Source organism: Peromyscus leucopus, chromosome 4, assembly GCF_004664715.2.
Source record: "Peromyscus leucopus breed LL Stock chromosome 4, UCI_PerLeu_2.1, whole genome shotgun sequence".
Lineage (NCBI taxonomy): Eukaryota > Metazoa > Chordata > Mammalia > Rodentia > Cricetidae > Peromyscus > Peromyscus leucopus.
The window spans coordinates 137,406,962-137,432,731 of NC_051066.1; the positions used below are offsets into that span (position 1 = coordinate 137,406,962).

General features: G+C 53.3%; 2 protein-coding genes across 5 annotated transcripts; one reads left to right on the forward strand and one right to left on the reverse strand.

Annotated features, from left to right (window-relative positions):
* The first annotated feature begins 1,068 nt into the window (after positions 1-1,068).
* Positions 1,069-18,528, forward strand: Lpin3 (lipin 3). 4 transcript variants are annotated; one of them, XM_037205413.1, is made up of 22 exons: positions 1,070-1,178; positions 3,850-3,963; positions 4,106-4,216; positions 4,795-5,187; positions 6,808-6,903; positions 8,010-8,257; positions 8,441-8,521; positions 9,418-9,538; positions 9,678-10,035; positions 11,567-11,666; positions 11,803-11,963; positions 12,510-12,603; positions 12,698-12,767; positions 14,396-14,488; positions 14,570-14,613; positions 15,283-15,424; positions 16,311-16,459; positions 16,642-16,728; positions 17,132-17,284; positions 17,461-17,575; positions 17,649-17,752; positions 17,872-18,528. In XM_037205413.1, the coding sequence occupies exons 4-22, from the start codon at positions 4,996-4,998 to the stop codon at positions 18,014-18,016; spliced, it is 2,553 nt and encodes an 850-aa protein (XP_037061308.1). In that variant the 5' UTR covers positions 1,070-1,178; positions 3,850-3,963; positions 4,106-4,216; positions 4,795-4,995; the 3' UTR covers positions 18,017-18,528. The 4 variants fall into 4 exon arrangements, with proteins under 4 accessions (XP_037061311.1, XP_037061308.1, XP_037061309.1 ...); XM_037205414.1 differs by lacking the exon at positions 4,106-4,216; XM_037205416.1 differs by lacking the exon at positions 14,396-14,488 and having other exon boundaries at positions 1,069-1,178; positions 4,106-5,187.
* A 73-nt stretch (positions 18,529-18,601) lies between these two features.
* Positions 18,602-25,300, reverse strand: Emilin3 (elastin microfibril interfacer 3). Its single transcript, XM_028868395.2, has 4 exons — positions 24,979-25,300; positions 23,713-23,835; positions 22,442-22,665; positions 18,602-22,175 (listed from the first exon to the last, which is right to left on the reverse strand). The coding sequence occupies exons 1-4, from the start codon at positions 25,140-25,142 to the stop codon at positions 20,389-20,391; spliced, it is 2,298 nt and encodes a 765-aa protein (XP_028724228.1). The 5' UTR covers positions 25,143-25,300; the 3' UTR covers positions 18,602-20,388.
* Between the last annotated feature and the right edge of the window lie 470 nt (positions 25,301-25,770).

A 25,770-nucleotide genomic window follows, 5' to 3' on the forward strand; every position in this document is an offset into this window, starting at 1 on the left:
CCGACAGACCAGGGTGGCCTTTAACTCAGGGATCCACCTGTCTCTGCCTCCCAATGCTGGGATGAAGGCTTGTGCCACCATGCTGGGCTGACTGAGCCAGCCATCTTTTAAGCAAAGGCTGTCTGTGCTTTTTTAAAACAAACCACCTTCAACTTTTGATCTTTTCCGGCACGTCTTCTTTTCAGAGACCATATATACTTACAGGTAGTCACAGAGGTCTTTGAGTCAGGAAAAGCAACGCACCACTAATTTAAAGGGAATAGCCATTCCCGTCCTGGCCCGTGTATATATATAGCCTACAAATCTGCTCATCTGTCCTGCTTTTGAGATTGTTGGATGATGAGAGAGCGTGACTGGGTGAGAAGGCTGGTCACCATCTGCCCTCTGCTGGGCCGTGGTGGTATTGAGTACATTGCCTGTCCATTGACGAGTCTGATGGATGACCGAGTAGGTATTTATTGCAAAGACCCTGAGCTCGAGAAGGTAATCTGTCCACAAGGAGTTCAAATTCAATTAAAGAGGACATTTGGAGCTATGTGATGTAGCGGTGGTAGATCCCTTTGCTTGATGCCCTGGGCTTGATATCAGCACTGCAAAAACAAATAAACAAGGCTGACATTAATCGAGCAAATAAGAAATTACTACTGTGAGCACACGGGCAGTTGGAGCTCGGCTAGAATGAGATGTGGAAGGCCAAGGTACGCTGTTCCTGGGATGGGAAATCCGAGCAACAAGAACCCGAAAAAGACATTTCACACACTCTGGCAAATCCTACAAGGCGCTTTCCTCTTTGATAAATCAAGAACCGGCTTCAATTCAGTGGGAGATTCGCCCAAGGTCACAGGGCCAGGTGGAAAGGAACAGGACGTAGGTAGACGCGGTTCCAAAGTCCTTGTGTCTCTGGTGTCCCTGTGGTTGCAACTGGTGGCCAGGCTGGGCACGGGTCAGAGTCCTGAAGTCTGGTGCTCCCCAGTCTCCTCCGGAGAAAGGGTGCCCTTGGGTGTGAACACAGGACAGGGGCGGGGTCTTTTCGAAGTGAGGGGTGGAGCCAGGACCGGTAAGGGACAGTGAAGGTTGCACCTGGTTGGTGGAAGGAGTGGAGCCCGGATCTCACCGGGTCCCAGAGAAGGCGGAAGTGCCAGGACCTGGACACCTACCTGTGGAACCTCTGCGTACAGGTAGAGGCGGCTACTCTGGGTCCTGGAGGTCCAGGGGAGGAGGGGAATTCTTAGGTAGGAATCTAACTGTACCAGGGGAAAAATGTTTCTCTCCCACCCTGTTCTATCTCATCTTCATTTCTAGTGCTCGGGCAAGAGTGGGGGAGGGATGGTCTCGCTTCCTCCCTGGGCTGCGAGCTCCCTGGATAGCCCAAACTAGGAAGCTGGAGAGGAGATGCTGGAACGTATTATGAAGGCTGCCCTAGACTGACTGTGTGTCCTTGGTACAGAGTGTCCTCAGTTGCAAGGAATGTCCGGTTCTTGTCTGGCCTGTCTTGCCAGGCAATGTGGGGAGCTGAGGCGGCACTTTCCCGCTCTGGGGCAACACAAGTTGCTACCCTATGTTGGGGGACTGCATCTTAGTGGTAGAGAACTTCCCTGGGATAGGAGGGACCCTGGTTTTCATCCCCAGCACTGCTATAAAGAAATAAACAAAAGTGCTTATCCTCCTCCTCTCTTTGGTGGCAGATGGAACGTCATCCCTACTCCATGACTCCCCCACCTCAAAATCTGGGCACCCAAGAGGACAGAGCGGTCAGGTCCCAGGGCCACTTGTTCTGGCTTCCCTCTGGTAGAGGCAGACTAGCCTAGAACCTTGTGAATATTTCTAGCCTGGCTTGAGCAAGGTGCTCCACGAGGCCCGGAGTTCACTGTCCATTTTGTAAATAGTGAGGTCCCCACTGGTGAGGAAGTTGAGTGCCAGTTTGCTGTGTCTACACTGTTAACTGCAAGTAGGGGCTGCCGCACTGAACTGCCCACAGCCTGGGTGAGTGGGACTGCCATGATGCTGAAAAAGATGCTGGTGTTTCTGCCAGATGACACATATGGGCACAACACATATCGTACAGCAAGGCTGTATGCAATTATCTTATCAGGTATTCAGACCTTCCTGATATCATCCCCACTTAGAGAAGCTGAAATTAAGACTCAGATAAATCAAGTGATTTGCTCAAGGTCATAGCTAGTAAGTGAGCAGATTAGAACTCGGGGAACTATGGTGTTCTTACCCACAGTGCTCTGCTGCCATCAATGATCCGGCTATCTGGTAATAAAGTCTTAACCTAGACAGCAGGAAAGTCAGGAAGGGACAATTGTATAAGGCAGCAAGCTGAGCTCCCAGCTTGAAAAAGGCAGAAAAGAAGGTTCCCTTAGGGGTGGATGTAGGTGTAGGGGAGACCACTGGGATTTTGGTTAGAGGCACTCAGGAGCTCATGCAAATGGGATTCTGGACTCCTTCGACATTTGAGTAAGATGGGTCTAAAATAAGGCCTATATTGTACAAGGGAAACTGAGCCCAGCAAGTTGCTTGCCTGAGAATCCCTCATGAATAGACCTGAGTAACTCTAGTCACACCCCCTCCCATGTTCCCATCTCTGCCATCTAGCTCTTTTTCTTGCAAGGAGACATCTGGTTTTGTTTGCAGTGTTGAGGGTCAAGCCTAGCGCCTTCCATATACAAGGCAAGTGTTCTTCCACTGGGCTATATCCCCAGCACCTCAGGAGGCATTTAATATCAGGAGACAATTTGGCTGTCACAACCTTGGATGGGAGCTGGGGACATACTGGTATCTAATGATACAGAGACCAGTCTTACAGTGTATTCTGCTTAGCGCGCGCGCACACACACACACACACACACACACACACACACACACACACACACACGCACACACGCTGAGCAAACTAAGCCTGCCACCCTACTACAGGCCTCCCATGCTCACTCCTTTATTCCTGGAAACTCCTGGGTCTTCTCTGCTTTTCCTGGACTCACTGGTCTAGAGCCAAATGTCTGTCCTGCCTGCCTGTCTCCTTAGAGCTGGAGTCACTGAGCTCAGGGCTAGAGAGAGCAGGATGAAGCTTTCCACCGAGGACCCAATCAATACGTATCTTGCAAACTAAAACTGTTTTTGGATTTGAGCGGCATTAGGAAGCCACAGAGTTTAATTTCACCTTATTTTTGACTTAGCTTCCTGCTGTCTAGGTCAAGGCTTTATTATTAGATTCCCAGATCATGAACGGCCACAGGACATTGTGGGTAAGGGTACCAAACTGCCTGGGTGCTAATCTCTACTCTGCCAGTGACTAGTTGTGACTCTGGGCAGGTCACTTCATCTGTCTAGGTCTTTGTTTCCACCCTCTGAAGTGCACCACCTGTTGACACAGAGAGAGGAAAGTCTGTGATCAGCGGCATTCCCTCAAAAAATGTTGCCCACTGGGGTTCATCACTCAGACTTTGCCAAAAATCCAGCTACGGCCTGGGAACACTGAGATGACTCTTCTCAACACTCAAGGATACAAGCACCCCTGGGAAGGATGTTCTGATGTACATGTGTACCCAGGAAGGCTGAGTTAGACCTAAGCCTCCACATGTCTAACAAGCTCCCCAGTGACACGTAGGCTGCCAGTTCATGGACCACATTCCAAGCTCAGTGCATCACAAAGCTATGCTGAGGTGGCTGCTCTCTCTGCAGACAACTGTGGTGTAGTTCGGGGACTATGGACTAATTGAGGAGTCAAGAGTCCTGAGTCATAGCCTCTCTCCTGCTCCCCCGCCCCCGTCTACGCTCTATTAGCCCCATAAAGCTCGATAAGTGGCTTCTTTGAAGGATGATTCCCGAACCCTTGTCCTCCAGGAATTCTTGTGCAAGATCTGAGAGAGGAGGGTGACATGTGGAGGTGCCTTGGGTCCAGTTCTCAGTCCTAGGCAGCCAGAAGAGCAGTAGGTCACTTACCTGGCGGCACGGCAGGTACATGGTCTGAATCTGGAAAGGGTGGCGTAGGGCGAGGGGACATGCTATCAGCCTGGTTATGACTTTCATGATAGCCCTGGCTTTTCTTTGCTGCCACCGAAGCCTCTGCCTTCACCTCTCCCCACCCTGCCCGATGCAGGAAAGCCGGAGGGACCAGTCTGCCTGGGATAAAGAGCAACGATGACCTGAATGTGCGTCTGAGTTCTAGTCTGAAGCCAAGGGCTGAGAACAATGTCCTGGAGACCATGAAGTAGGGCTGTGGGCCTTACTGGCCAGGAAAAAGGGGGTTTCAGGGTTGGAGTGGTTCCTTAAGCTACATAGGGACCTTCCTTGGTGTCTGGACTAGTAATATGGCTCAGTAGAGGTTTAGGTACCTGGAGTGCATAAGCAATTTCTAGGGCCAGGAAGCAGCAAGCTATCTAGACCCATTTCTCAAATGGAAGACTTCCTCTAGGGTGCCACCTATTACCTAACAAGGCTAGCTCTATCTGGAGGCTCTCCCCACTGCCCACAATGTCCTGTTTCCATGGTGAATCTTCCTATCTGTTTCTGCCAAGGTTTCTGGATGTGAGTCACCCAGAACTGGACTTGAACCTCAGGTTCTCTCCTTATAGGTGTGAGAGCCTGGGCGAGTCACTCCACCTCTCTGAGCTTCGACTGGTCCATCTGTAAACATGAGCAACAACCCCACTCTGCCAGCCTTGCAGGGTTGTTGTGAAGATTAGATGAGTCGTGCCCATGGAGTGCTCATGGGCATTGCCATGAGTCATGGCATTTAGAGGCACAGGCACCCAGGCATCGTCTCACCATGAGTCCTTATTTTTACAGATGTGGAGATTGGCAGTAGGAGAAGGCAGCCGGCTGCTCAAGGGCCCCACACTAGGTCGGTGGGCCAGCCTCAGCTAGTAGGTCCAGGTCTCCTGGAGATCCTCCCATCCCACGGCTGCGGCCACTGTACAGACGCGCTCTCTCTTCAAGGGCTAGACACAACCCAAGCTTGGGCATCCCAGCTCCTGGCCAGCAGCAGCCATGAACTATGTGGGGCAGCTGGCAGAGACGGTGTTTGGAACAGTTAAGGAACTCTACAGGGGCCTAAACCCCGCCACGTTGAGTGGCGGCATCGACGTGCTGGTGGTGAAGCAGACAGACGGCTCCTTCCGATGCTCACCCTTCCACGTCCGGTTCGGCAAGCTGGGTGTCCTGCGGTCACGGGAGAAGGTGGTGAGTGCTTTGGCCTATGGTCTGGCTTCATCAGGGTGGGCTTTTGAAGGCAGTGTAATCAATCACTGCTGTCCCAGAAAAGACTTGGCTTCCTTAAGGGGTGGTGGGGGGCGGTGCCTATCCTGTTTCCCTTCTTTTGTGTTTTCATTGAATTTTCTTTAAAAATTTATTTTGTTGTATTTATTTTGTGTATGTGTGTCTTGTATATGTCTATTTGTGTGTGTGTGTTTGCGTGTGTGTGTGTGTGTGTGTGTGTGTGTGTGTGTGTGTGTGTGTACAATGTGGGAGTCAGCCCTTTCCTTCCACTGTGTGGGTTCCAGGGATGGAACTCAGGTCTTCAGGCTTGGTGGCCAGTGCTAACTCCTGCTAAGCCACCTCACTGGCCCTCACTAATGTTTTTGGGTTGGTTTAGGGCCTTGATCTAGAAGATTCTCGTTTGCCAAAGCCCAGTGGAGTAGAGCCAGATTCTGTGGCTACCAGACCTGGTTCAACTTACGAGGACCTCCCCTGTGGCCTTGCTAATCACCCCAATCCTCAAACCCAGTCACATGGCCTTTAGGAATGGACACGTTTTTATAAGCCTAGTGCTAGGAATGGAATAGTTTGGGACAGAAAACAGGAACAGATAATGTGGCCTTGAGGCGAGGCCTGTGGGGACAAAGGTTAGGCCTTTAGTAGGGCCACATCAGCTCCCTCAGGTTCATGACAGAGACTTCACTTAGCACCTGCGTCCATGTGTGAACAGCAGTGTAGTGGGCCCAAACCCCATTCAAGTTGAGGTGACTGAATTTTTCAGAACCCCAATAGGAAAGGATAATCTATAAAAGACCGTGTACCTCGGAGATAAGAGGTTGGGCTGTAGGGCTGGGCAGATGGCCGAATCAGTAAAGAGCTTGCCATGCCCTGAGCTGGGGTTCCCAGCAAACTTTTCCCACATAAACAGCAAGGTGCAGAAGATGTCTATAATCCCAGCACTGAAGAGGTGGAGGCAGGTAGATCTCTGCAGCCCGCTAGCCTGCCAGCCTCACCCATCGGTGGGAGACCCTGTCTCAAAAAAGAAGGAGGAGTGTGACTGAGTGTAGACACCTAGGATTGGTCGCAGGCACCCACACATGTAGGCACCCACACAAATATGCACACACGCATATGACGCTGCACACAAAACAAAACAAGGGGACTGGGGTGTAGTTGAAAACCTTTTGAGTTTCATAGAATCCTGCTGGGAGGGCAGGCCCTCACAAATACCCCACACACACACACACACACACATACACACCAGCCTCGGTTTCCTTATCTATAAGACGGAGCTAATGATAGGAGCTACTACAAAGGGTTGTTGTAAAGTTAGACAGGATGCTCTACATAAAACACTCCAAGTGGTAATTCTCACCATTATTATGTAGTCAACACCTGGGAGCTGGGAAGAAGTAGCAGAATGAGGTTGCAACGATGTTCTCCTGGTGACCCAAGGATAAGCAGCCAGGGCCACTGAAGTTTGGAGAGAGCTCCAGCCAGTTCAGAGCTGGACCAGGCAAGCAGGAGTGTGTCTCTAGTTGCTGGATCAGGACGTGAGGCCTGACGCTATGGCCCTTCAGTCCCCACCCACCATTCCCATTGCAGGTGGACATTGAAATCAATGGAGAGCCTGTGGACTTGCACATGAAGCTGGGGGACAGTGGCGAGGCCTTCTTTGTCCAGGAGCTGGACAGTGATGAGGTAGGGATCACCATCCTGGCTCGTGCCTGACCTCACCCCTTCACTGGTGCTGTATGAGGAGGGAACCTGCGATCTGTTGTTATCCCTGACCTCAGGGATAGCCCTTCAACAGAGAACCGATGCAGAGGGGCACTTGAGGCTGGCCTCATGATATTCGGTCACAGCCCAGAAAGGGGAGCCCTATTCTGGTTGATTCTACTTCCCGGGGAAGGTTTCTGAAGCAGGAGCCCTCTGAGCTGGGCCCCTGGGGAGTAGAAAGTTGGCCTGGCTAGGAATCTCAGAAGAGAAGAGGGTCAGGGGACTGCAAAGAGGAAAGCCTGGCTGTTCTGGTCTGTGTCGGTACCATACAGCCAGAACACAGAACTTTGGTGTGTGGGTGCGCACGTGTGTGCATGTGCATGCGTACGTGCGTGTGCGTGTGCGTGTGCGTGTGTGTGTGTGTGTAAAGTGGAGTGTTTGTAGAAAGAAGGCAGGGCCTAGCCCAAGCCAACAAAAAAGTTTTAACTGCTTGATAAGCTTTAACTGAGCCCCTGCTGTATGTCGGACCCAATGCAGCAGACTCAAACAAGTGACTCCTTTACTTTCAAAAAGAGTTCCAGACAAGGGCCTCTTCCAGAGTTCAATCCTGAGTTCAATTTCCAGCAACCACATGATAGCTCACAACCATCTATAATGAGATCTGGTGCCCTCTTCTGGCCTGCAGGCATACATGCAGGCAGACTATTATTATATATAATAAATAAATCTTAAAAAAAAAAAAAGTTCCAGACATACAGGCCCATGCATATCCAGTGATGCAGCCTCTTGGTCATTGCAAGGAACTGCAGTCTGGCAAGCTTCCTGGAGGAAGTGGCACCTGGCTAACTCTTAGAAGAGAAATGGGTGTTACTAAGAGGCAGTGAGGGGCTGAGGCCCCTGCTTCTGCCTGTTCTGACGGAGCTGCCCTGACTGCTGCCTCATCTCGGTGAGAGGGGGCTTTGTTGTCAGTGTGGGCTGCCACCGCCTCTGCTCAGCCCCCATGCCTGTCCCTAAATGAGCTCACTGTGGGGTTCTGGACAGCCTGATGGCTCTAGCACTTTCAGCTCTGCCCCCGGTTCTCCCCACAGGAAGATGTACCTCCTCGCCTGTGCACCTCACCCATCCCATGGGGAGGCCTGTCAGGCTTTCCCTCAGACTCCCAACTGGGCACAGCCAGTGAGCCTGAGGGCCTCGTCATCACTGGGCGGAAAAAGAGGCGGCGCAGGAGGAAACCCAGGCGCAGGGAGGATGCTGTGGACTCCAGTTCTGAGGAGTTGGAGGCAGGTGCTGAGAGTGAGCTGCCCTTGCCAGAAAAGCCAACACCAGAGTCCCCAAGGTGGGTAGGAACCAGGTGGAGGCTGTGAGAAACACTGGCCTGGGTTGAAGCATTTTTTCTGCTGATGCTGTGCAACTTTGGAGAAGGGCCTTGGCGTCTCTGGGCTCTACTGTCTGAAGTCCTGATAGCCAGGTTTCCATGCCCTTGCCTATTAATGAACATTTCTCTGTGCTCCCTAAGCAGTGCTCAGGAGGAAGAGGAGTCCTCATTGCAGCCTAAGGACATCTACCCTTACTCTGATGGCGAGTGTACCCCGCAGGCCAAGTAAGTGTTCAGTGGTGGCAGGCTGCTGTGAGCCTAGTTTCAGCTTACATCTTTGTGTTAACTAATGCCTCAGAACCCACTCAATGTGTTTGCTGTCCATCTGTATTTCTCTTTTGTAAAACATTCACGTTTGGGGGAGATTTTTGTTTTATTTTACCCTATGTTTAGCAGTGCTTGAGATCAAAGTCAGTTTTTAAATTGTAGCAAAATATTCTTCACATGAACTTTACCATTTTAACCAGTTCAGAGTGTACAATTCAGTGGCATGCAGTCTGTTCACAGTGTTACGTTCCTGAAATGACTCTCTAGTTCTAGAACTTTCCTTCATGCTGGAAAGAAATTCCATACCCATTAAGAAGTCACATCTTTGGGACTGGAAAGATGGCTCTGCACTTGCTGCCCTTCCAGGGGATACAAGTTCAGTTCCTAGCACAAGTATTAAGCATCTTGCAACTGCCTGTCACTCCAGCTCCAGGAGATCTGACGCCCTCTTCTGGCCTCCATAGGCACTGCACTCATGTGCACACATACACATAAAGAGATCTTATAGAAGTCATGTCTTGCCATCCTATTGTTTTGACTTTTTGAGACAGGGTCTCACATAGCCAAGGATGACCTTGAACTCCTTATGTAGCAGAAGATGATGCTAAGATTACAGGCATGTATTACCACATCTAGCTTTAAAAAATAAAATCAGATTGCCTTCTTATTGTTGACTTATATGAGTTCTTTATATATGTACATTTATAGATGTATACATATATACACATATATATTCTTGTATACTTTGGATTCAATACAGGCATAAATACCTGTTGAAACAATTTTTTCTATGTTGGGCTAGGTTGCGGAGTAGTGACAGGTTAACTAGTATTGTCTCTGCTTGTTTTTTGCAGCCTTTCATCAGGTGACCTAATGTCCCCTAAGAGTGACTCTGAGCTGGAGCTGCGGTCCTTGGAGCCTAGTCCTCTGAGAGCGGAATCTCACATGCATTGGGCCTGGGGGAGACTGCCAAAGGTGGGTTCCTCCATGCTGCCCCAAGCCTCCTCCTTCCGGGGACTCCCTGACCCTTCTGCATCATCATTAGAGTTGCTGGAATGTGAGCCCTGTGAGCTCTCATTTACCAGGCTGTCTTCCTGTATTTATCTGATTGAAGGTGGCGAAAGCTGAGCGGCTTGAGTTGTCCGTGGTCCTTGACAGCATGGCCGAGGCAATCCCTGCTCTTCCCGGACCACTCGAACCTGGCATTTCTTCTTCCTCCTCCGTGGCTGGTATGGACCCTTTGAGACTCCCACTGCTGCAGCCAGCGGCCGGGGCTGATACAGTGCATCCTGACGTGGAGACACACTGTGAGGGAACTCTAGCGGATTCTCCTCTTGCTGCCCCAGAGAGTAAGGAAACCAAGACTCAGAATTCTAGGGGTGCAGTCCACCCTCCTGCCACTAAATCATGGAGCTGGGCTACTCTGGAGAGCCACATTCCCTCTGGGCATCCAGAAGTCTCCAAGGGAAAAGGTGAGTGATGGCGAGGTCCCCCTCAGTGCATCCCTGGCCTCAGGTTATGTCCTGGGTGGCTTGTAGGTCTTTAGGTACAGTTTGAGCAGCTGCTATGTGCCAGGCCTTGTGCTGGCCTAGTGTTCACAGGGCCCAGTCCAGTGGAGGAGCCAAATGGAATATGTGTAAACAAGGGAGGTCATTGGCATAGACCTCACAGAACAGAGTCATTAGCTTAGGGATGGGGACTGTAAAGTCACATGGCCATGGAAGGTCTCTCTGAATAGTGAGAGTTGTAACTGGGACATGCAAAATGAAGACTTAGCCGTGGAAGGAAGGAAAAGAAAATTCTAGGAAGAGGAAGTTACATGAGTTAGACCTCCAAGGTGAGAGAGACGTCTCAGGCCTAGGACCTGAGATAGCCATTTGAAATGAGGAGGGATGGGTGCTGAGGTAGGAAGGCAGGCAGGCCGCTCTCAGCTCCCAGCCTGTCTTTACTCAAGTGTGGCAGAAAGGCCCCTGGACTGCATTGTCCAAGTTGATAGCCATTGATTCATAGGAGGTTAAATAACATGAAATAATTAAGGGCTGGGGATGGCGTGCAGTGGGTAGAATGTCTGACTGACATGTAGGGAGCCAGGGTTCGAGCCCCAGCCCCACATAAACTGTGTACAGTACTACAAGTTTTTAATCCCAGATTTAGCAGATACAGGTAGTTGGGGTGTGTGTGTCAGGAATTCAAGGTTATCCTTGGCTACATAGTGAGTTCGAAGCCAGCCTAGGTACATGAGCCCTATCTCAAAGAAATAATGCAAGGGGTCAGTGAGACAGCTCAGGGGGTAAAGCTCTTGCTGCCAAGCCTGACAACCTGAGTTTGATCCCCAGGACCCACATGGTGGGAAGAGAGAAACTGACTCCTGCAAGTTGTCCTCTGACCTGCACACATGTATTGACCTCTGACCTGCACACATGTATTGACCTCAGACCTGCACACATGTATTATGGTCCTCAGACCTGCACACATGTATTATGGTCCTCTGACCTGAACACATGTATTGACCTCTGACCTGCACACATGCATTGACCTCTGACCTGCACACATGTATTATGGTCCTCAGACCTGCACACATGTATTATGGTCCTCTGACCTGAACACATGTATTGACCTCTGACCTGCACACATGTATTGTGGTCCTCTGACCACTACATGTGTACCATGACACACATGTATCCACACTCACACACACAAAATAAATAAAAATGTTTATTTTTTATTTATGATGCCAATAAATAGGTAAGAAAAATGAAATAATTAAAATTAAACAAATTTTAAAATTCCACTTCTCTGTGATACCAACCTATCTGAATTGTGCTTAGTAGCCACATGTGGCTAGTGGCTGCCACATTGGACAATACAGATATGGGACATTTCTGTCATGGAAGAGTTCTATTGGACAGTACCACCTTAGGACATTCAGAGGCAAAGGGCCACATGTTGTTCATGCCACTGAACCCATGTTTGGTGGACGGGTGTCCCCTCCTTCACCCTCAGGTTCCCTGAAGAGAAACCACCACCTGGGGCCCAGTGACATCTACCTGGATGATCTATCCTCCTTGGACTCTGAGAATGCAGCCCTTTATTTCCCCCAGAGGTGCCAGGGCTCTGGGGGACAGGGAGCTTGGGACTGGGGCCTGTGGAGCCAAAAGCCTCCAGGGATCCTGGGAGGAAAGGGGAGCTGCCTACATCTTCTTTTGGATTCATATCATTGCTGGTCTCTTTGTCTTCAGTGACAGTGGGATGGGGGCCAGGAGGTGGAGTGAGCCCAGTAACCGGAAACTCCTGGAGAACCCCAACCCCGAGCACACAGCAGAACCCACTCTGGACTCAGTGGACAAAATAGCATTGTCCCTCTGCGGTGGACTGGCTGACACCCGAGACATCTCCCTGGGTATGTTCAACCATGGCGCCAGCCCTTCCAAGGATTAGTGCAGAGCTAAGGAACCAAGAGAGGATGGGAACATATTCAGGGGTCAGAAGGGATGAAGGCCCCTAGGGATGAAAGGAGGTAAAAGGAAACAGATATGACGCCCAGGAGCCATAGGAGGACAGAGATGACCCCTCGGGGCCAAGAAAGAAGAAAGGCACCCTCCAGAGGTCATAGCAGGGTAGAGAAGACTTCCAGGAAACAGGAAAACTCAGGGGAGACTTTTTAGGGTGGGGTAGCACGGGTGTGAGGTTGGGCTGGGCTCCCTGCCATTATCTGCCTTGTGGTGCCCACCATCAACCAACATCTTTGGGATACAAATGCTTGATAGTAAGCCTTCACCTAGCCTGTAGATCCTGGAGTGGGAACAGGTATAAAAAAAACCACAGAAGGGGGAAATGTTGCTAGGTCAAAGATCTGGCCAACAGGAGGTTTGTAGGAGGAATATGGGGGAAGCAGATCCTGTGGGATATGGCAGTGTCAGCCCTCACTTTCTGCCTCTGTGCCCAGAGAAGTTCAACCAGCACATGGTCTCCTATGAGGACCTCACTAAAAATCCCGGGCTTCTGGATGACCCAAACCTCGTGGTGAAAATCAATGAGAAGTGAGTAGTGGGTTGAGGATGCCCGATGGCCTGAGTTAGCCACTCTATTCCTTCACAGCTACTGCAGTCCTAACATCTCATTCTGTCTCTCTAGGCATTACAACTGGGCTGTGGCTGCTCCTATGATCCTTTCTCTGCAAGCCTTCCAGAGGAACTTACCTGAGGTGATGCTTACATTCCACTAGGGCCATTGCCTTGAAGTCAAAACACTGGCAAGAAAATAGATGGTGAACAGAGATGGGCCTTGAAGCTTATGGCTACTGGCTACTGGCTTCACTCTTGAGGCGGGAAACAGAGGTCCTCAAAGTCTTGCCCATCATTCCCAGGGTTCTCAGACATGGCTGGGTCCTATTGGGTGTGGACTTCTCAGCAGAGGAACTCAGGTGAAATCAGAGCAGGATAAAGGTCCAGCAGATGACTGAGACAAACCTTCAATGGGAGAGTCTGGGATCTGAAAGATGGGGCTTGAGAAACGGAGTTCCACCCTGCCCCTCCTCTGTGCTGGATTGAGGGGCGATTGCTCCCTTGGTCATTCCTCATCTATTGAGTACCTTTTATGTGCCACATCCAGCCTGAGGAGTCATGCACCAAACAAACACATCCCTAGGTAGGCACAATTGATCAAAGAGTCATCCAGATGAGCATCAGATTCAACTGAGTGCTGGGGATGAGCAGCCTTGGTGCTATGACAACTCATTATAGGGTGTTTGCTGAGTAGGTGCCCATTAGCTAGACAAATGGGTGACAGTCCTGAGCAGGTCAGGCAGGGAACAGAGTGTGTACATACTGAGATAGGGGGAGAGAGCCAACATTTTTCTTCCTCCTTAGAACTTACACCTGGCCTTTTGGGGCTACCTGCCCTTTCTGTGAGGTCAGTTCCTTCTTGGGTAGTGGCAGCCTGTGACTCTACCTGCCCTTTATACTGTCTAGGATGCATCCAGGGCCCCACTCTGGCCTTATCCATGATTCTTCACTTAGTTAGGCCTCCTCAAAGGTGAAATGTTGACAGCATCCCTTTAGTAATATCTGGGTCTATCACAGGACAACAGAGCTAGGATCTAGAGCCTATGGGAAGGGAGCCACTCCATTGTTTGACTGTCCTCATTTTATCCACACAGACCCACCACTTGAGGCCTTTGAGAGACCCCCACCCAAGCCTGTTGGCAGCCAGGCTGGTTGACCTCAAGCTCATGTCCTTTTGACTTGAGTTCTGGAACCTGAATCTGTAGGGTGTTGATATGTCATCTAGGCAGGCCTTGCCCTAGACTTTGCTGGGTTATCTAGCATGCATCTAATCAGCTCTTTCCCCAAGGTGATGCTGCCCCAGTCAGATACTGATCAGAATACAAAGAGGGGGATAGGATCATGGGTTAGGATCACTGGCTTCAGGAAGTTGTCTGTGTCTGTCTTTTGGATTGAAGAGTGTCCTAACGACAGTCTGTTCCTGGGACCACTGGGAGGCATCATGCATGAGGTACCAATTCTTAAGAGTCTCCCAGGGCAGTAGTATTACCTTCAACACTCCAGTAGGGCATGGGTTCATGAGATCTGGAAGCTAGGCTAGAGCCAGGAGTTCTGGTGAGACAGGAATGCCCTTGGTCTCCTCTGCAGAGTTCCATGAGTCATTCTTGGGCTCTCGGGAGGAGGAGTGGTGGACATTTTCTTCAGTCTCCAGAGGCTGACAGTACCATGCTATAGGTTGGGCCAACATTCTGGGCTCATGGAGTTCCCAATGTCAACATAAGAGATTTATGGGATGTAGAAAGAACTCATGGCCATCATCTACCCACAGAGCACTGTGGACAAACTTGAGAAAGAGAAGATGCCCAGGAAGGGTGGGCGATGGTGGTTTTCCTGGAGACGCAGGGACTTCTCAGCTCAGGAGGTAGGTGGGTGGTCAGTGATCACAGGCCAGGGCCAGCACAGGGCGGGGAACAGAATTTGCTTATGGAAGTTCTTCCCACAGCACACTGCCCAGAGGGAGAAAACCACAACCAGGAAGCAGCAGGGGTGAGTTGGACCTGTTGGCAGGGCTCAGGGCTGGAGCCTGGTGAGCTGCTTGGGTGGGGAGTTCCAGAACCTCTTCCCCAGCCATGGTGGATGTCAATTCCCAAGCACTTCATTTTCCTGAGAAATGTTCCCAGCTCCCAGACGGGAAAACTGAGACCTAGATATGCCAGATATCCCTCTGATAGGAAATGACAAAGCTGAACAGTTATGCAGATCCTAGCCTGAGTAAGGGGCTGCTATATTAAGGGGAGGGTCAAGGGTCTCTCTTCCCCAGCACCCAGGGACTTGCTGACTTGGCTTCCTTTTTTTTTTTTTTTTAACCTTGGAAGTGGCCCAGCCATCCAAGTTTGGGGAAAGAGTGGCCAAGAGTAGGTCAGCCGAAGCCAAAGCGAGCAGGACTGGGGAGACGTGCCAGGGTGCACGTGTTCAGGAAAGTATCTCCAGGGTGGACACCCCAGGGAGGCATACTGAAGCTAGGAGGTGTGGACCTCCATTCCAGCTTGGCTCTCACCTTCCTGGGGAGACATCCCTCATAGGCGGCACTTGAAGGCAAGGCAGTCTCTAGAGGGACAGGAACAGGCCCTGGGTGCTCATGGTCCTGGGCTGAGTGTAAGGAAAAGAGGGCCCTTTGGCTGGGGGAGGTGGCTCCAACACCAGCAACGCCCACAGAGAGAAGACAGAAGTCCTAAGCAGTGACGATGATGCCCCAGACAGCCCTGTGATCCTTGAAGTCCCCCCACCACTGCCACCTGCCACCCCAGGCTACATCCCTACCTACAAGAAGTCCCTTCGTCTGTCTTCTGATCAGATCGTGAGTGTGTGCATCCGTGTGTCTCTGTGTGGAGGGGCTGGGCTGTGTTAATTCTATCCAAGTCTCACAGGGCCAAGATGAGATGTAGTTCACCACAGGCCAGAATCTACCCCACAGGCGGCTTCCCTGATGGTCCCTGCTTGAATAGTGATGGAGGCTCACTTCCCATTTCTCTCAGGTCTGATGGAAAAAGTCCTCTTACGTCCTAAAATATCTACCGTCAGTGTCCCTTGGACACCTCATTGAAGTCATCTGTGCTGACAACTCTTAAGATTTTGACTACCCCTTCCATCCTTCACTGTAGATCTGTAGCTGGAGGCCCCACTGTCAGGGAGGCATTCAAGGTTTGACCAGCTTGGTACAGGGTAGCAGCCATTTGCCTGGTACCCTAAAGTACTTGTCTACTTTTGGATCAGCCAGGACACAGGGGTCACCTAGCTATGATGGAGAGCAGCCACCATCATTATCTATGGATCACATTCAGGGCTAGGTTTCCCTTTAGGGGAATACTGACTCAGGTATCCTGGCCCCAGAAAGAGGCTTTCTAAGATGATCCCATAGGGTCCCCTCCTTTGGAACAGAGTATCTGCCTGGCAAGACCAGCCCTTGCCTTGGGGGCTGACCTAGAAACCCAGGCAGAGAGTCACAGACATGCCTGTCTGATGTCTGTGTCGTGGAGAGTTGAAGGGAAGTCAGGGCTCCTGACCCTGGCACTGTGCTGGTCCCTGGGCAGCACAGATGCCTTCTGCCCATGGAATTTATCTATGTGTGGCTATCATGAGACTCCTCACGAAGGGTCTCTGAACTAAGAGGAAGTGGGGATCAAAAGCCACAGTCAAAGCAGAGGGTAGTAGGGGACCGTATTTCCCCCTCTGTCTATTCCCAGCGATGTCTGAACCTGCATGAAGGAGCTAATGATGTGGTCTTCAGTGTGACTACCCAGTACCAAGGCACCTGCCGTTGCAAAGCCACCATCTACCTGTGGAACTGGGATGACAAGGTGGTCATCTCTGACATTGACGGCACCATCACCAAGTGAGACCCAGCTAGCTGTGAGGAGCCTGGGGGAATGCCTGGGGACTTACCTCCCTTTGTTCTGGGTGTGTGGGAGCATTGTGAAATGCCTTCTTCTGGGTGGGCTGAGACACACTGGGCCACGCCCATGGAGCGTGGGAGCCATTTGGGTAACCTAAATGACCTTTCTTCCCTGGCTATAGGTCAGATGCTCTGGGCCACATTCTGCCCCAGCTGGGGAAAGACTGGACACATCAGGGCATTACTAGTCTCTACCACAAAATCCACCTGTGAGTGCTGAGCTCTGGCTGGGCCAGAGCCCCTATCTGGAGGGAGGGAGTCATAGGGTATCTTAGGCCACCATAACTTCTTCCCTGGGAAACCAGTCTTGGGCACTGCCAGAGCCCATTACAGAAGTAGCCTGGGAAGTCCAGAAAACACTGAAACCTTCCTGGTGTTTAGTTCTCTTGTGAGCCGTCTACCTGCTGACCTCAAGGTAGCAGGAAGCCCATAAAACAGTGTGCATGTTCTAGCTGGGGTAGCTGCGGGGTCACCTCTCAAGGCCTTCCCAAGGCCCCTTCCTGCAAAGCCCCCTGGGTTGGAAGGCCAGAGCCCCCGAGCTGAGCTGGGCTCACAGCAAAGGAGCAATGGGAATGTGGAGGTTGTCTCTGATTGGCTGTCTCCCACCCCTAGAAACGGGTACAAATTCCTGTACTGCTCAGCACGGGCCATCGGCATGGCTGACCTCACCAAGGGCTACTTGCAGTGGGTGAGCGAGCGTGGCTGTGGCCTTCCCAAGGGCCCCATCCTGCTGTCTCCCAGCAGCCTCTTCTCTGCCCTCCACAGGTAACCACCCTCTCACACAAGCCTACGGCCCCTTGCAGGGAAGGGCGAGAGCACCTCCAGCCCAGCACACATTTGCTCACGGTGTCCGACAAGCCTGGGCCAGACATGTCTTCTGACCCTCTGATATCTTGCCTTTCCTTTGCCCTCTTCCCTGTCCATGGCCATGACCAATCCAGGGAGGTGATCGAGAAAAAGCCAGAGGTGTTCAAGGTTGCCTGCCTGAGTGACATCCAGCAGCTGTTTCTGCCCCAAGGACAACCCTTCTATGCTGCCTTTGGGAACAGGCCAAATGTGAGTGTCCCCCTCGTCCCTGCCCCACACAGTCTCAGACACGGCCCTAACTAACCCTTTCTGTCTCTTGTAGGATGTTTTTGCCTACCGGCAGGTGGGCCTCCCTGAATCTCGAATCTTCACAGTCAACCCCCGGGGAGACCTCGTGCAGGAACTCATAAAGAACCACAAATCCACGTAAGGCCATGTGTCCCCCATGCCCGGCCTCCTCCCCTGGACAAATCCTGGGCCTCACCAGCTGTGAAGGCCACCGCCTTGTGACCCCTCAGACTCAGCGCAGCCCGTTCTCCCCACAGGTACCAGCGGCTCGGGGAGGTGGTTGAGCTTCTCTTCCCGCCCGTGGGCCGTGGCCCCAGCACAGACTTGGCCAACCCTGAATACAGCAACTTCTGCTATTGGCGGGAGCCACTGCCACATGTGGACTTTGACTGCCTGGCTTGAGCCTGCCCAGGCTGTTCTCCTTGGTCTGACCTAGGCCTGGTGGGGAGCTGAGGACACCAAGGATTATAAAATGAGTGCCGTGGGGCCAACCCAACAAAGAGGCTGCACGGTGGTTGGCAGTGAGAGACCCTCCCTTCTCCTTGGAACACAAATGCTGTAGTCTTCGGTGTGATTACTCAGTACCAGGGCGCCCGCCACTACAAGGGGCCATCTCCTTGAAGAAATGAAATGGCAAGGCAGTCATTGCTGATACAGATGGCACCATCATCAAGTGGGGCTCAGCTGGCTGTGGGGGGCATGGGGAGTACTGGGGACTACGGGTGTGCCTAGGGCCTACCTCCCCACCAGCGGTGGGGCAGCTGCACCAGGCCTAAGTACAGCCCTGACCTCTAACAATTAAATGTGTCACTAGGGCCCTTGCAGGATTCTCTATCCCCGAGGTCAGTGGTTCTCAACCTGTGGGTAGTGACCCCTTCACAGGGGTCACATATCTGATATCCTGGATATTTACATTATGATGCATAATAGCAGCAAAATTATAGTTATGAAGAAGCCATGACAATGTTACAGTTGGGGGGGGTCACCACAACATGAGGAACTGTATTAAAGGATCACAGTGTTAGGAAGGTTGAGAACCACTGTCCTAGGCATATCTGTCTCTTGCCACCCTGTGGCCTTGCCTCAACTTGAGACAGAACAGAGGAGGAGGCCTCATGAAAACCTGAGACCTAGATGGACAGGGAAGGGTGTCAGCAGCAGGCTCTGTTTCATCCAGGGCCTTTCTCAATCCCTTTCTCAGGGTCTGGCTGAGTGCCTCTGGGAACACTACTATCCTGCCCCTTCCTGGAGCCCAGACTACCCTCCGAAGCCAGATGGCACTGTGTTCCTATCTGCCCATAGCTCCTGATCCAGGCATCACTTCTTCCTCTAAATACTCTGAAATCTCAGCCCTAGGCATGGATGGTCCAGAGCCCCTCTGACAAGAGGCGAGAAGGACTTGGGGGTCACAGAAGGGCTCGTGGACCGGGGTTCCTGCCAAACCACTGCCCTGCTGCTCTCGGCCCCTTTCTGAGGGCTCAGCAATCCTGACTACAGCAGATGGTGTTTGCTCACCATCCTGCCCTGGCGTCTGCTGGTCAGTCTAGTGTCCAGCTGGCTGCATGAGCTGTCATCCAAGGCAGAGTGGGACACAGGATGACACTTCAGTCGCTTTCCCTCCCACTGCCACTAGTGAAGAAAGCACCTTTAGACCAGTTCAAAGATTTAATCTTCAACCTGCTTCTAGCCACATCAGAGTGGAGGGCAAACAGTGAATGCCCACAAGTCAGAATGCAGGGCTGTGGGGGAGACAAACAGCACAGCAGGCCCCGGCTGTTGTGGGGGAAACTGAGGCCAGGAGTCAGCAGAGACAGTCAGTCTCTAAGCATGTGTATTTTCCAGTTGTTCCTTGACAGCTCCCTACCCCAACTTCTCTCCAGTTTGTGAATTCCTGGCAAGGTTGGGGTGTTGTAAGGATGCTGAACAGCAAAGTCTGGACTCCCTTTCATCCAGCTACAGCCCCTTTCTTGGGGTCTGCCTCAACAGACCCCAAGGCTGCTCTTAGCCAGAGGTACTGACCTGGGTAGCAGGGGAGAGATTTTCCTCTAACTGGAGAGGACCGTGTGGGTGTATTTGTGAATTCAAAGAAAAATTATAAATTGGGGTGGGGTCTCCAAACAGTGCTTGGATTCCTTCTTTTCTTTGGGAGTCCACAGCTGCCTACACCCTCACCATGAGGCAAGATCAAAAGGAATACAGAGAACTCCTGGCTGGGCTGCATGCTTTTGTTCTGTCCTGAAGGATGTGTGGGGAAATGGAAACCTCGGGTGGCCTCTGGTCTTTGGTTCAGAAATAGCACCTATGAAGCTGCCAGGTAAGTCCAGTGGGCATCGTCTTCCTTACATACCCAAGGATGGAAGCCCACGGGACGCGGGGAGTGATGCCCCCAAGGGCTGTGACTGGTCCCTGGTCAGTAAGGGGAACAGTGGACAGGTTTGTCTGAGTCTTGGCCTGGAAGCTTTGCACAGTTGCTAACTCCAGTGTGTCTGCAACAAGAGAAGTGCAGACATTGCAGCATGCCATCAGAAGTCCAACTCTGTCTGCAGGCATGACGTGCTTGCCTTGACTCTTGGACGCAGCATCTTCTATAGCTCGCCTTGACTGTTATCCTGATCCATAGCTGGACCTTTCAGGGTGGCTGAGCTGGACCAAGGCCATTCATCCAGTGGCCTCGGGATGGCCAGGGAAGGCTGGAAGGTGCTGCTGGGTAGGGTTGGTCTCTGGGATGATATTCCCAGGGTTGGCGGGATCTGGCTTTAGATTCCGTCCAGCTCCTAGTCAGCTTGCCCTGGCCTCACCTCAGCCAGCTGGGCTCTGCAGTCCAGCAGGTCATCCTGGAGTCGGGCAATGTCCTGCGTGTGCTGGGCCAGCGTGCGGTTCAGCTTGTGTATGTGGCCCCACAGGCCCTCCCTGGCCCTGCTCACCTGCTCAGCAGGCAAACTGTTCAGGTGGGCAGCCAGCAGGCCCAGCCTCTCATAGGCTCCTTCCACTCGTGCCACCCGTTGGTCAAAGTGGCCCACCGTATGCTGGAGTTCCTGGGCTGTGTCCCGGCAGCGGCTCAACCCTCCAGCCACACTGGCCACACCAGCCTTGAGCTTTTCCAGCTCCCCTCGCAGGTTCAGGACCTGCCTGTGGCCGGCCTGAAGCCTTGAGCCTTGACTGCTGACCTGTTCCTGGATGGCGTGGACTTCCGCTTCCACCTTTCGCTCTCGTTCATCTAGGGATGTGTTGGCGGTCACGAAGGCATCCGAGTACTGGCTGACGGAATCACTGAGGCCCGTGAGGGACTTGCTCACCGAGTTCAGGTTGACCTTCAACAAAGTGATCTCACCTTGGAGGGAGCTGCCTGTCCCTTCTGCCAGCTGCCCCTGAACTTCGGCCACTGTGCCATTGAGCTGTTGGAGCAGAGCCGTGTGACTGGCCACCTGGTGTAGGAGGGCCTCACTCCGGCTCTGCCAGGCCTTCACCTCGGCCACAAGGTTGTCCAGGGTGGCTGAGGTGGTACTTGGGGTGCAGGAGGTCTCCAGGGAGACTAGCCGCTGTTCCAGGACGGCTAGCTCTGTCTGCACAAGCGGCCGTGCGGATCTGTCTGGTGTGGCACTGTTGTGGCTTAGCTCTCCAGTCAGGGCCGCCAGACGCTCCTCCAGGCTCTGGACACGCTCCTCCAGCATAGACCCGAAGCCACCGACACTCCAGCCCCCCATCTCCATTCTCAGACAGCAGCCCCTTGCTCCGTTCTCCGTCCCATTCATGGCCTCTAGGCCCTCAAGCAGCCCGTCCACACCTCCCTGGAGCACAGCCGCAGAGAGACGTGCAAGCTCATCTGCAGCCAGGGTGCCGAGGCCACCCTGCGCCTCCGTGACAGCCTGCAGGTTCCTCTCAAGGCTGTCCACCCGGGCACTGATCACAGCCAGCTGGCTGCAGCAGGTGCCCCCACCAGTCAGAGTCAGGCCCTGCAGCTGAGTGCCCAGCTGTGAGAGCTCCCGCCGCAGGGCCAGCTCCCGGCCATCGAGGCTCTGGTGCAAGCGCTGGCTGGCTGCTTGGCCCTCCTCACACTGCTGCCGCACCTCCTGCACATGCAGGTCACACTCACTTTGAACACCTTGCAGCTTCTGCTCAAAGCCATCCAGCAGGCTCCCCCAGAGTCGCTGTAGCCGCTGGTCCACATACTCCTCCAGCAGTGCGAGGGAGGTCAGTGGGGACGGCGGGGCTTCCCGCAGCCGCTGCAGGTGAGCCTCGTGACCGAGGGCCAGCCCATGCACCTCATCTAAGAGCTGCACCTTGGTCTGTAACGTGTTACTCACCTCTGTCACTTTATTCAGGATCTCGCCCAGAGGAGGGATGAGTGGTCCTCGGCCTCTGTCTTCTGGGTCTGCCAGCCCTTCAGGGATGACCCCAAAGCCTATACGTGCAACAGGAGTCCTAGGGTCACCAGTAATCCTATTGGGGTCCTCATGGCTGGCCACCAAACCACTCAGAGTGCCATATGCTTGTGACAGGCGCCGAACATCGCCCTCCAGCTGTTCTAGCCGCTCACCAAACAGCCCTTGGCCTTTTCTTCCTAAGGAAAAAAAAAAGAAAGACCTCAGGAGCACCCCTGGCCCTCCAACATGTCATCCTCAGCCCTAGACACAGCTCCTTCACCTGTATGATGGGGTCTCGGTGGGGAAAGTTCGGACCTAACAGTCATGCCCCACATGCAATGTACCTCCCCACTTCCACCCCCAGCTCTAAGAGAGCTTGTAGCCTGCGTAGGTTCCCTCTCCACCCTGCCACTAAGCCTAAGAAACTTGACTCCCTCTGGAGGACATCCATGGACAGACTCACCATGAGAGCTTGGGGCCTCTCTGCTGTAAGGAGGAGGTCTGGGGCCTGGGCCCAGCTGCCCTAAGGGGATCTGAGGCTCTGGCTCTCGGTGTGGTGGGGTAGCTCCATGGTCGGTGAGGTGTTCAGGGCAGCCTTCTCCAGTAAGACCAGGGCAGCAACGCCAGGCCAGGTCTGTCACAGTCTTGTAGCCAATCTTGTATCTGGGTCTGAGCACTGAGCGGTACCTGGATCAGAGGGGACAAGGGAGCGGAGTCCTGTACCTGTGGGCTGAGATTCCTGCCCCCTAGCTGGCATCCCAGACAATCTTTGGATGTTTCCATTCTCAGGAGTTTCCTCTTCTGACCCTCTAGGTGATAAAAACCATGCAGTGGAGTAGCCTCACAGAGGCCCTGAGTCCTGGCAGTGAAGGACACATGGAGAAGCCCTACTTGATACTGGTTACTTAAAGAGAATGCTAGCAAGGATTTAGCCCCAACCTTCCCAAGACCACCAGGTCCCCATCAGCTCCTGCTGCCATGAGGAATTCCATTCTGGCTTTCCCGGAGCCTCTCCTAATCCTGACAGAGCTTCAAACTCCTGGTGTATAGAAGAGATACTGCACCAGGGCTGCGTGGACAGCCCCTTACACTGCTCCGGGCTGCTCTCAGTGCCCACCACTCTTGCCACCCATCTCTAGTCACTCAGGGACCTGGGCTCTGCTCAGAGACAGCTGTGAGCAGGAAAGGCAAGTCCAAAGTGCAGGCGGGACTCACCAGGAACTCACCCTCCTTTACCTGATCAGCCATGCACCTGTTCACTCTGGTACAGCGGAGCATAGGTCTGTTTTCACACATACACAATTAAACTCTCCAAATGCAGACAATTATATCTCATCACCCGTGCGGCCTGTCTGACCTACCATGCCGGGACCTCTGGCTCCCACCTTTGCCTCCCACCTTCTCCTGGTCACCAGAACCTCCCTTGGGTCTCAGCTCTGGGCCCCTGTACTATCAGCCTGTCCTCTCCTTCCCTAAACTCTGCCTCCCTCACATCTTCTTAGCCCAGCCTCCCGCTTGTATCCCTGGACTCTAAATTGAGCCCAGCCTTGTCTCTATGGGGAAAGATTTTGCTGCAAGTTCCAAATTCAGGGGTCTTTCTTGGCCTCTTTCAGGGGTCCTGGTCCATTCTAGCCAGCACTGTGGCTCAGGTAGGCTCTTTCAAGCCCAGAGTACAGCAGTCCTTTGCAGAACAGCTCTGTTCTCAGTTGAAGGCTGTACCTGGGATATACTCACCTGATTGTGGAAGGGCAATTGGGCCCCCACCCACACTGGCGGTACTCAGCCTTTACATAGCTCTCTGCTCCCTCCTGTAGAACGCAGGTCACATTCCTGTGCACCACATAGGCACAGAGGGACCTGGAGGGGGAAATAGCACCTCTAGAATATTTGGCCCGAGCCCCAACCTGTTGGTCTCAGGAGACTTCCTGCCCCCCTCCCCCCCGCCCCGGCCCCGTATCACTTTTATCTATTCCTGTTCCACGGAAGCCTGGACCTTTGCCTGGGGTCCAAATCTTGTGGGATGGGCCCAGTTCCACCGCTGGGCTCTGATCTGTGTGTCCTTGATGGGTGGCTGCTGAGCCAAATGCTCCATTAAACCAGGAGATTGGGGGAGGCTAACTACCCCTCTGAGAAGGCCTTCGCAGCTTCTCCCTCAATCTTCTCTTCTCCCACTGTCCAACTCTTTCACTGTTTCTAAACTCCTTATCTTGGCCTTCAAAGCTCCTTAGCCCACAACTTACCAGCTTCTTTTTAATCAGGCTTTCCTCCTTCCTCCCCTGAAAAGGCTCTCTGACCTCTGCCTTGCCATATCCTTGCCTTTTCTTCTAGGAAGGCTGCTTCGATGCTCCAGGGCTCACAGAGTGTGGCTGTGGCCTGGATGCTCGCCCACAAGATCTTTCATTCCACTGAATTCAAATTTGGGTATAACCCGACCACTGTGGAAGTCTGTCTCTTCTACAGTACAAGCCCAGGACCCACAAGTCCTCACTAGCTCTGGGTTCAGCCACCTTGGGGCTCCCACTCCTTGGGGTTACTGGGGCCAGACCGCAGGAGGGGAGGAGCGACTACCTACAGAAAGTGTAGTTCTATCTAAAACCACGCAAGGCAGAGGAGAGACAGAAGGAATCGGATAGGGGAGCCCCGCGTGTTCCAGGCGCGGACAGCCCTGCCTCCTTTCCCTCCACCTGGTCCGCTGCGCCTGGAGTTTGCTCACAGCGCAGCTGGAAAATGTTACTTCGCTGGAAAGGTTTCCACGGGCACTGCCAGGATCTCAGCCGCCGAGCCAGGCCCCCTCGGCTGACTTGTTCTTCGCCAACCCCGCAGCCTCCTCGAGCGTGGGGCGCCTGCCCGCGCAAAAATCGCGCCGGGGGAACCGCCCCTCCCGTGGTTAGGGTACTCGGGTCTCGATGCCTCCGCGCGGGTCCTGGCAGGTGGGAGTGGCGGCGCGCCACGCGGGGGGGCCCCCCTCGCGTTCCCGCCACAGCCCGGCCTCGCGCTTACTTGTGCGGCCCCGGGCGCAGCCGCGGACGCCATCCGGTCGTGTAGAGGCTGTAGCGGGAGGCACTGGGCTGTGCTGGCCGTGCGAGGAGCGGGGTGCCCTTGGCCTGTGCCCCCGAAAGCAGCGCCGCGACGGCGCACAGCCACATGGGCAGACGGCGACCCATCGCACTCTGTCTCCACTCGGCCCCGCGCGGTGCCTCCCGCGGGCGATCCTCCGCTCGCCAGCCCGGCTCCCGCCTCCACTCGCGACACCCGCAGCGCGCTTGTTTGGCCGCCTGGAGCTGCGTGGCCGCTGCGTCCCGCCGAGTGGCCGGGGCTACTCGCGGCTGGGGCCGCGCAGGGGAGGCGGGAGGCGGGCTCTGCACGGATTAGCATAAACTTGGGGCCGCGCCGCGAGCTCCGCCAGCCCCTTCCCCGTTGCCAGCCCCTCGGCCCCAGTTCTGAGCTGACGCCCGAGGGGCCCCGTGCAAACACGAGGTTAAAAAAAAAAAAAAAAAAACGAGCAGGCAGGACGCAGGGTGCTGAATTCCAGGAGGGCCCCCCAAACACACACAGCCCCTGGGTACCTCTAGGGTACCCGGCAAAAGCAGCAAAGCTTGGAGACAGGCCTGACCTCCCTGCTGGGATTCCCCCAGACCCGCTCAATAATCTAGCCGGATACAGTAGTCTTAAATGTCTTACTTGCACATGGGTGCTGCAGTCCAGGCCCTGGACCAGGGATGACCGTATTAAGAGGCACACCAGGAAACCCTTTCCCAGTCCCTTTCCTGCAATAAGGTTCAGACTGTCCAC

Coding starts and splice junctions, on each gene's coding strand:
- Emilin3 (XM_028868395.2), bottom strand. CDS start 25,142: ATGGGTCGCCGTCTGCCCATGTGGCTGTGCGCCGTCGCGGCGCTGCTT. Junction 23,836..24,978: donor CTGCGCCCGGGGCCGCACAA/GTAAGCGCGAGG, acceptor TTCCCCCTCCAG/GTCCCTCTGTGCCTATGTGG. Junction 22,176..22,441: donor AGAGGCCCCAAGCTCTCATG/GTGAGTCTGTCC, acceptor TTTTTTCCTTAG/GAAGAAAAGGCCAAGGGCTG.
- Lpin3 (XM_037205413.1), top strand. CDS start 4,996: ATGAACTATGTGGGGCAGCTGGCAGAGACGGTGTTTGGAACAGTTAAG. Junction 14,489..14,569: donor GGGACTTCTCAGCTCAGGAG/GTAGGTGGGTGG, acceptor TTCTTCCCACAG/CACACTGCCCAGAGGGAGAA. Junction 17,576..17,648: donor CCTTTGGGAACAGGCCAAAT/GTGAGTGTCCCC, acceptor TGTCTCTTGTAG/GATGTTTTTGCCTACCGGCA.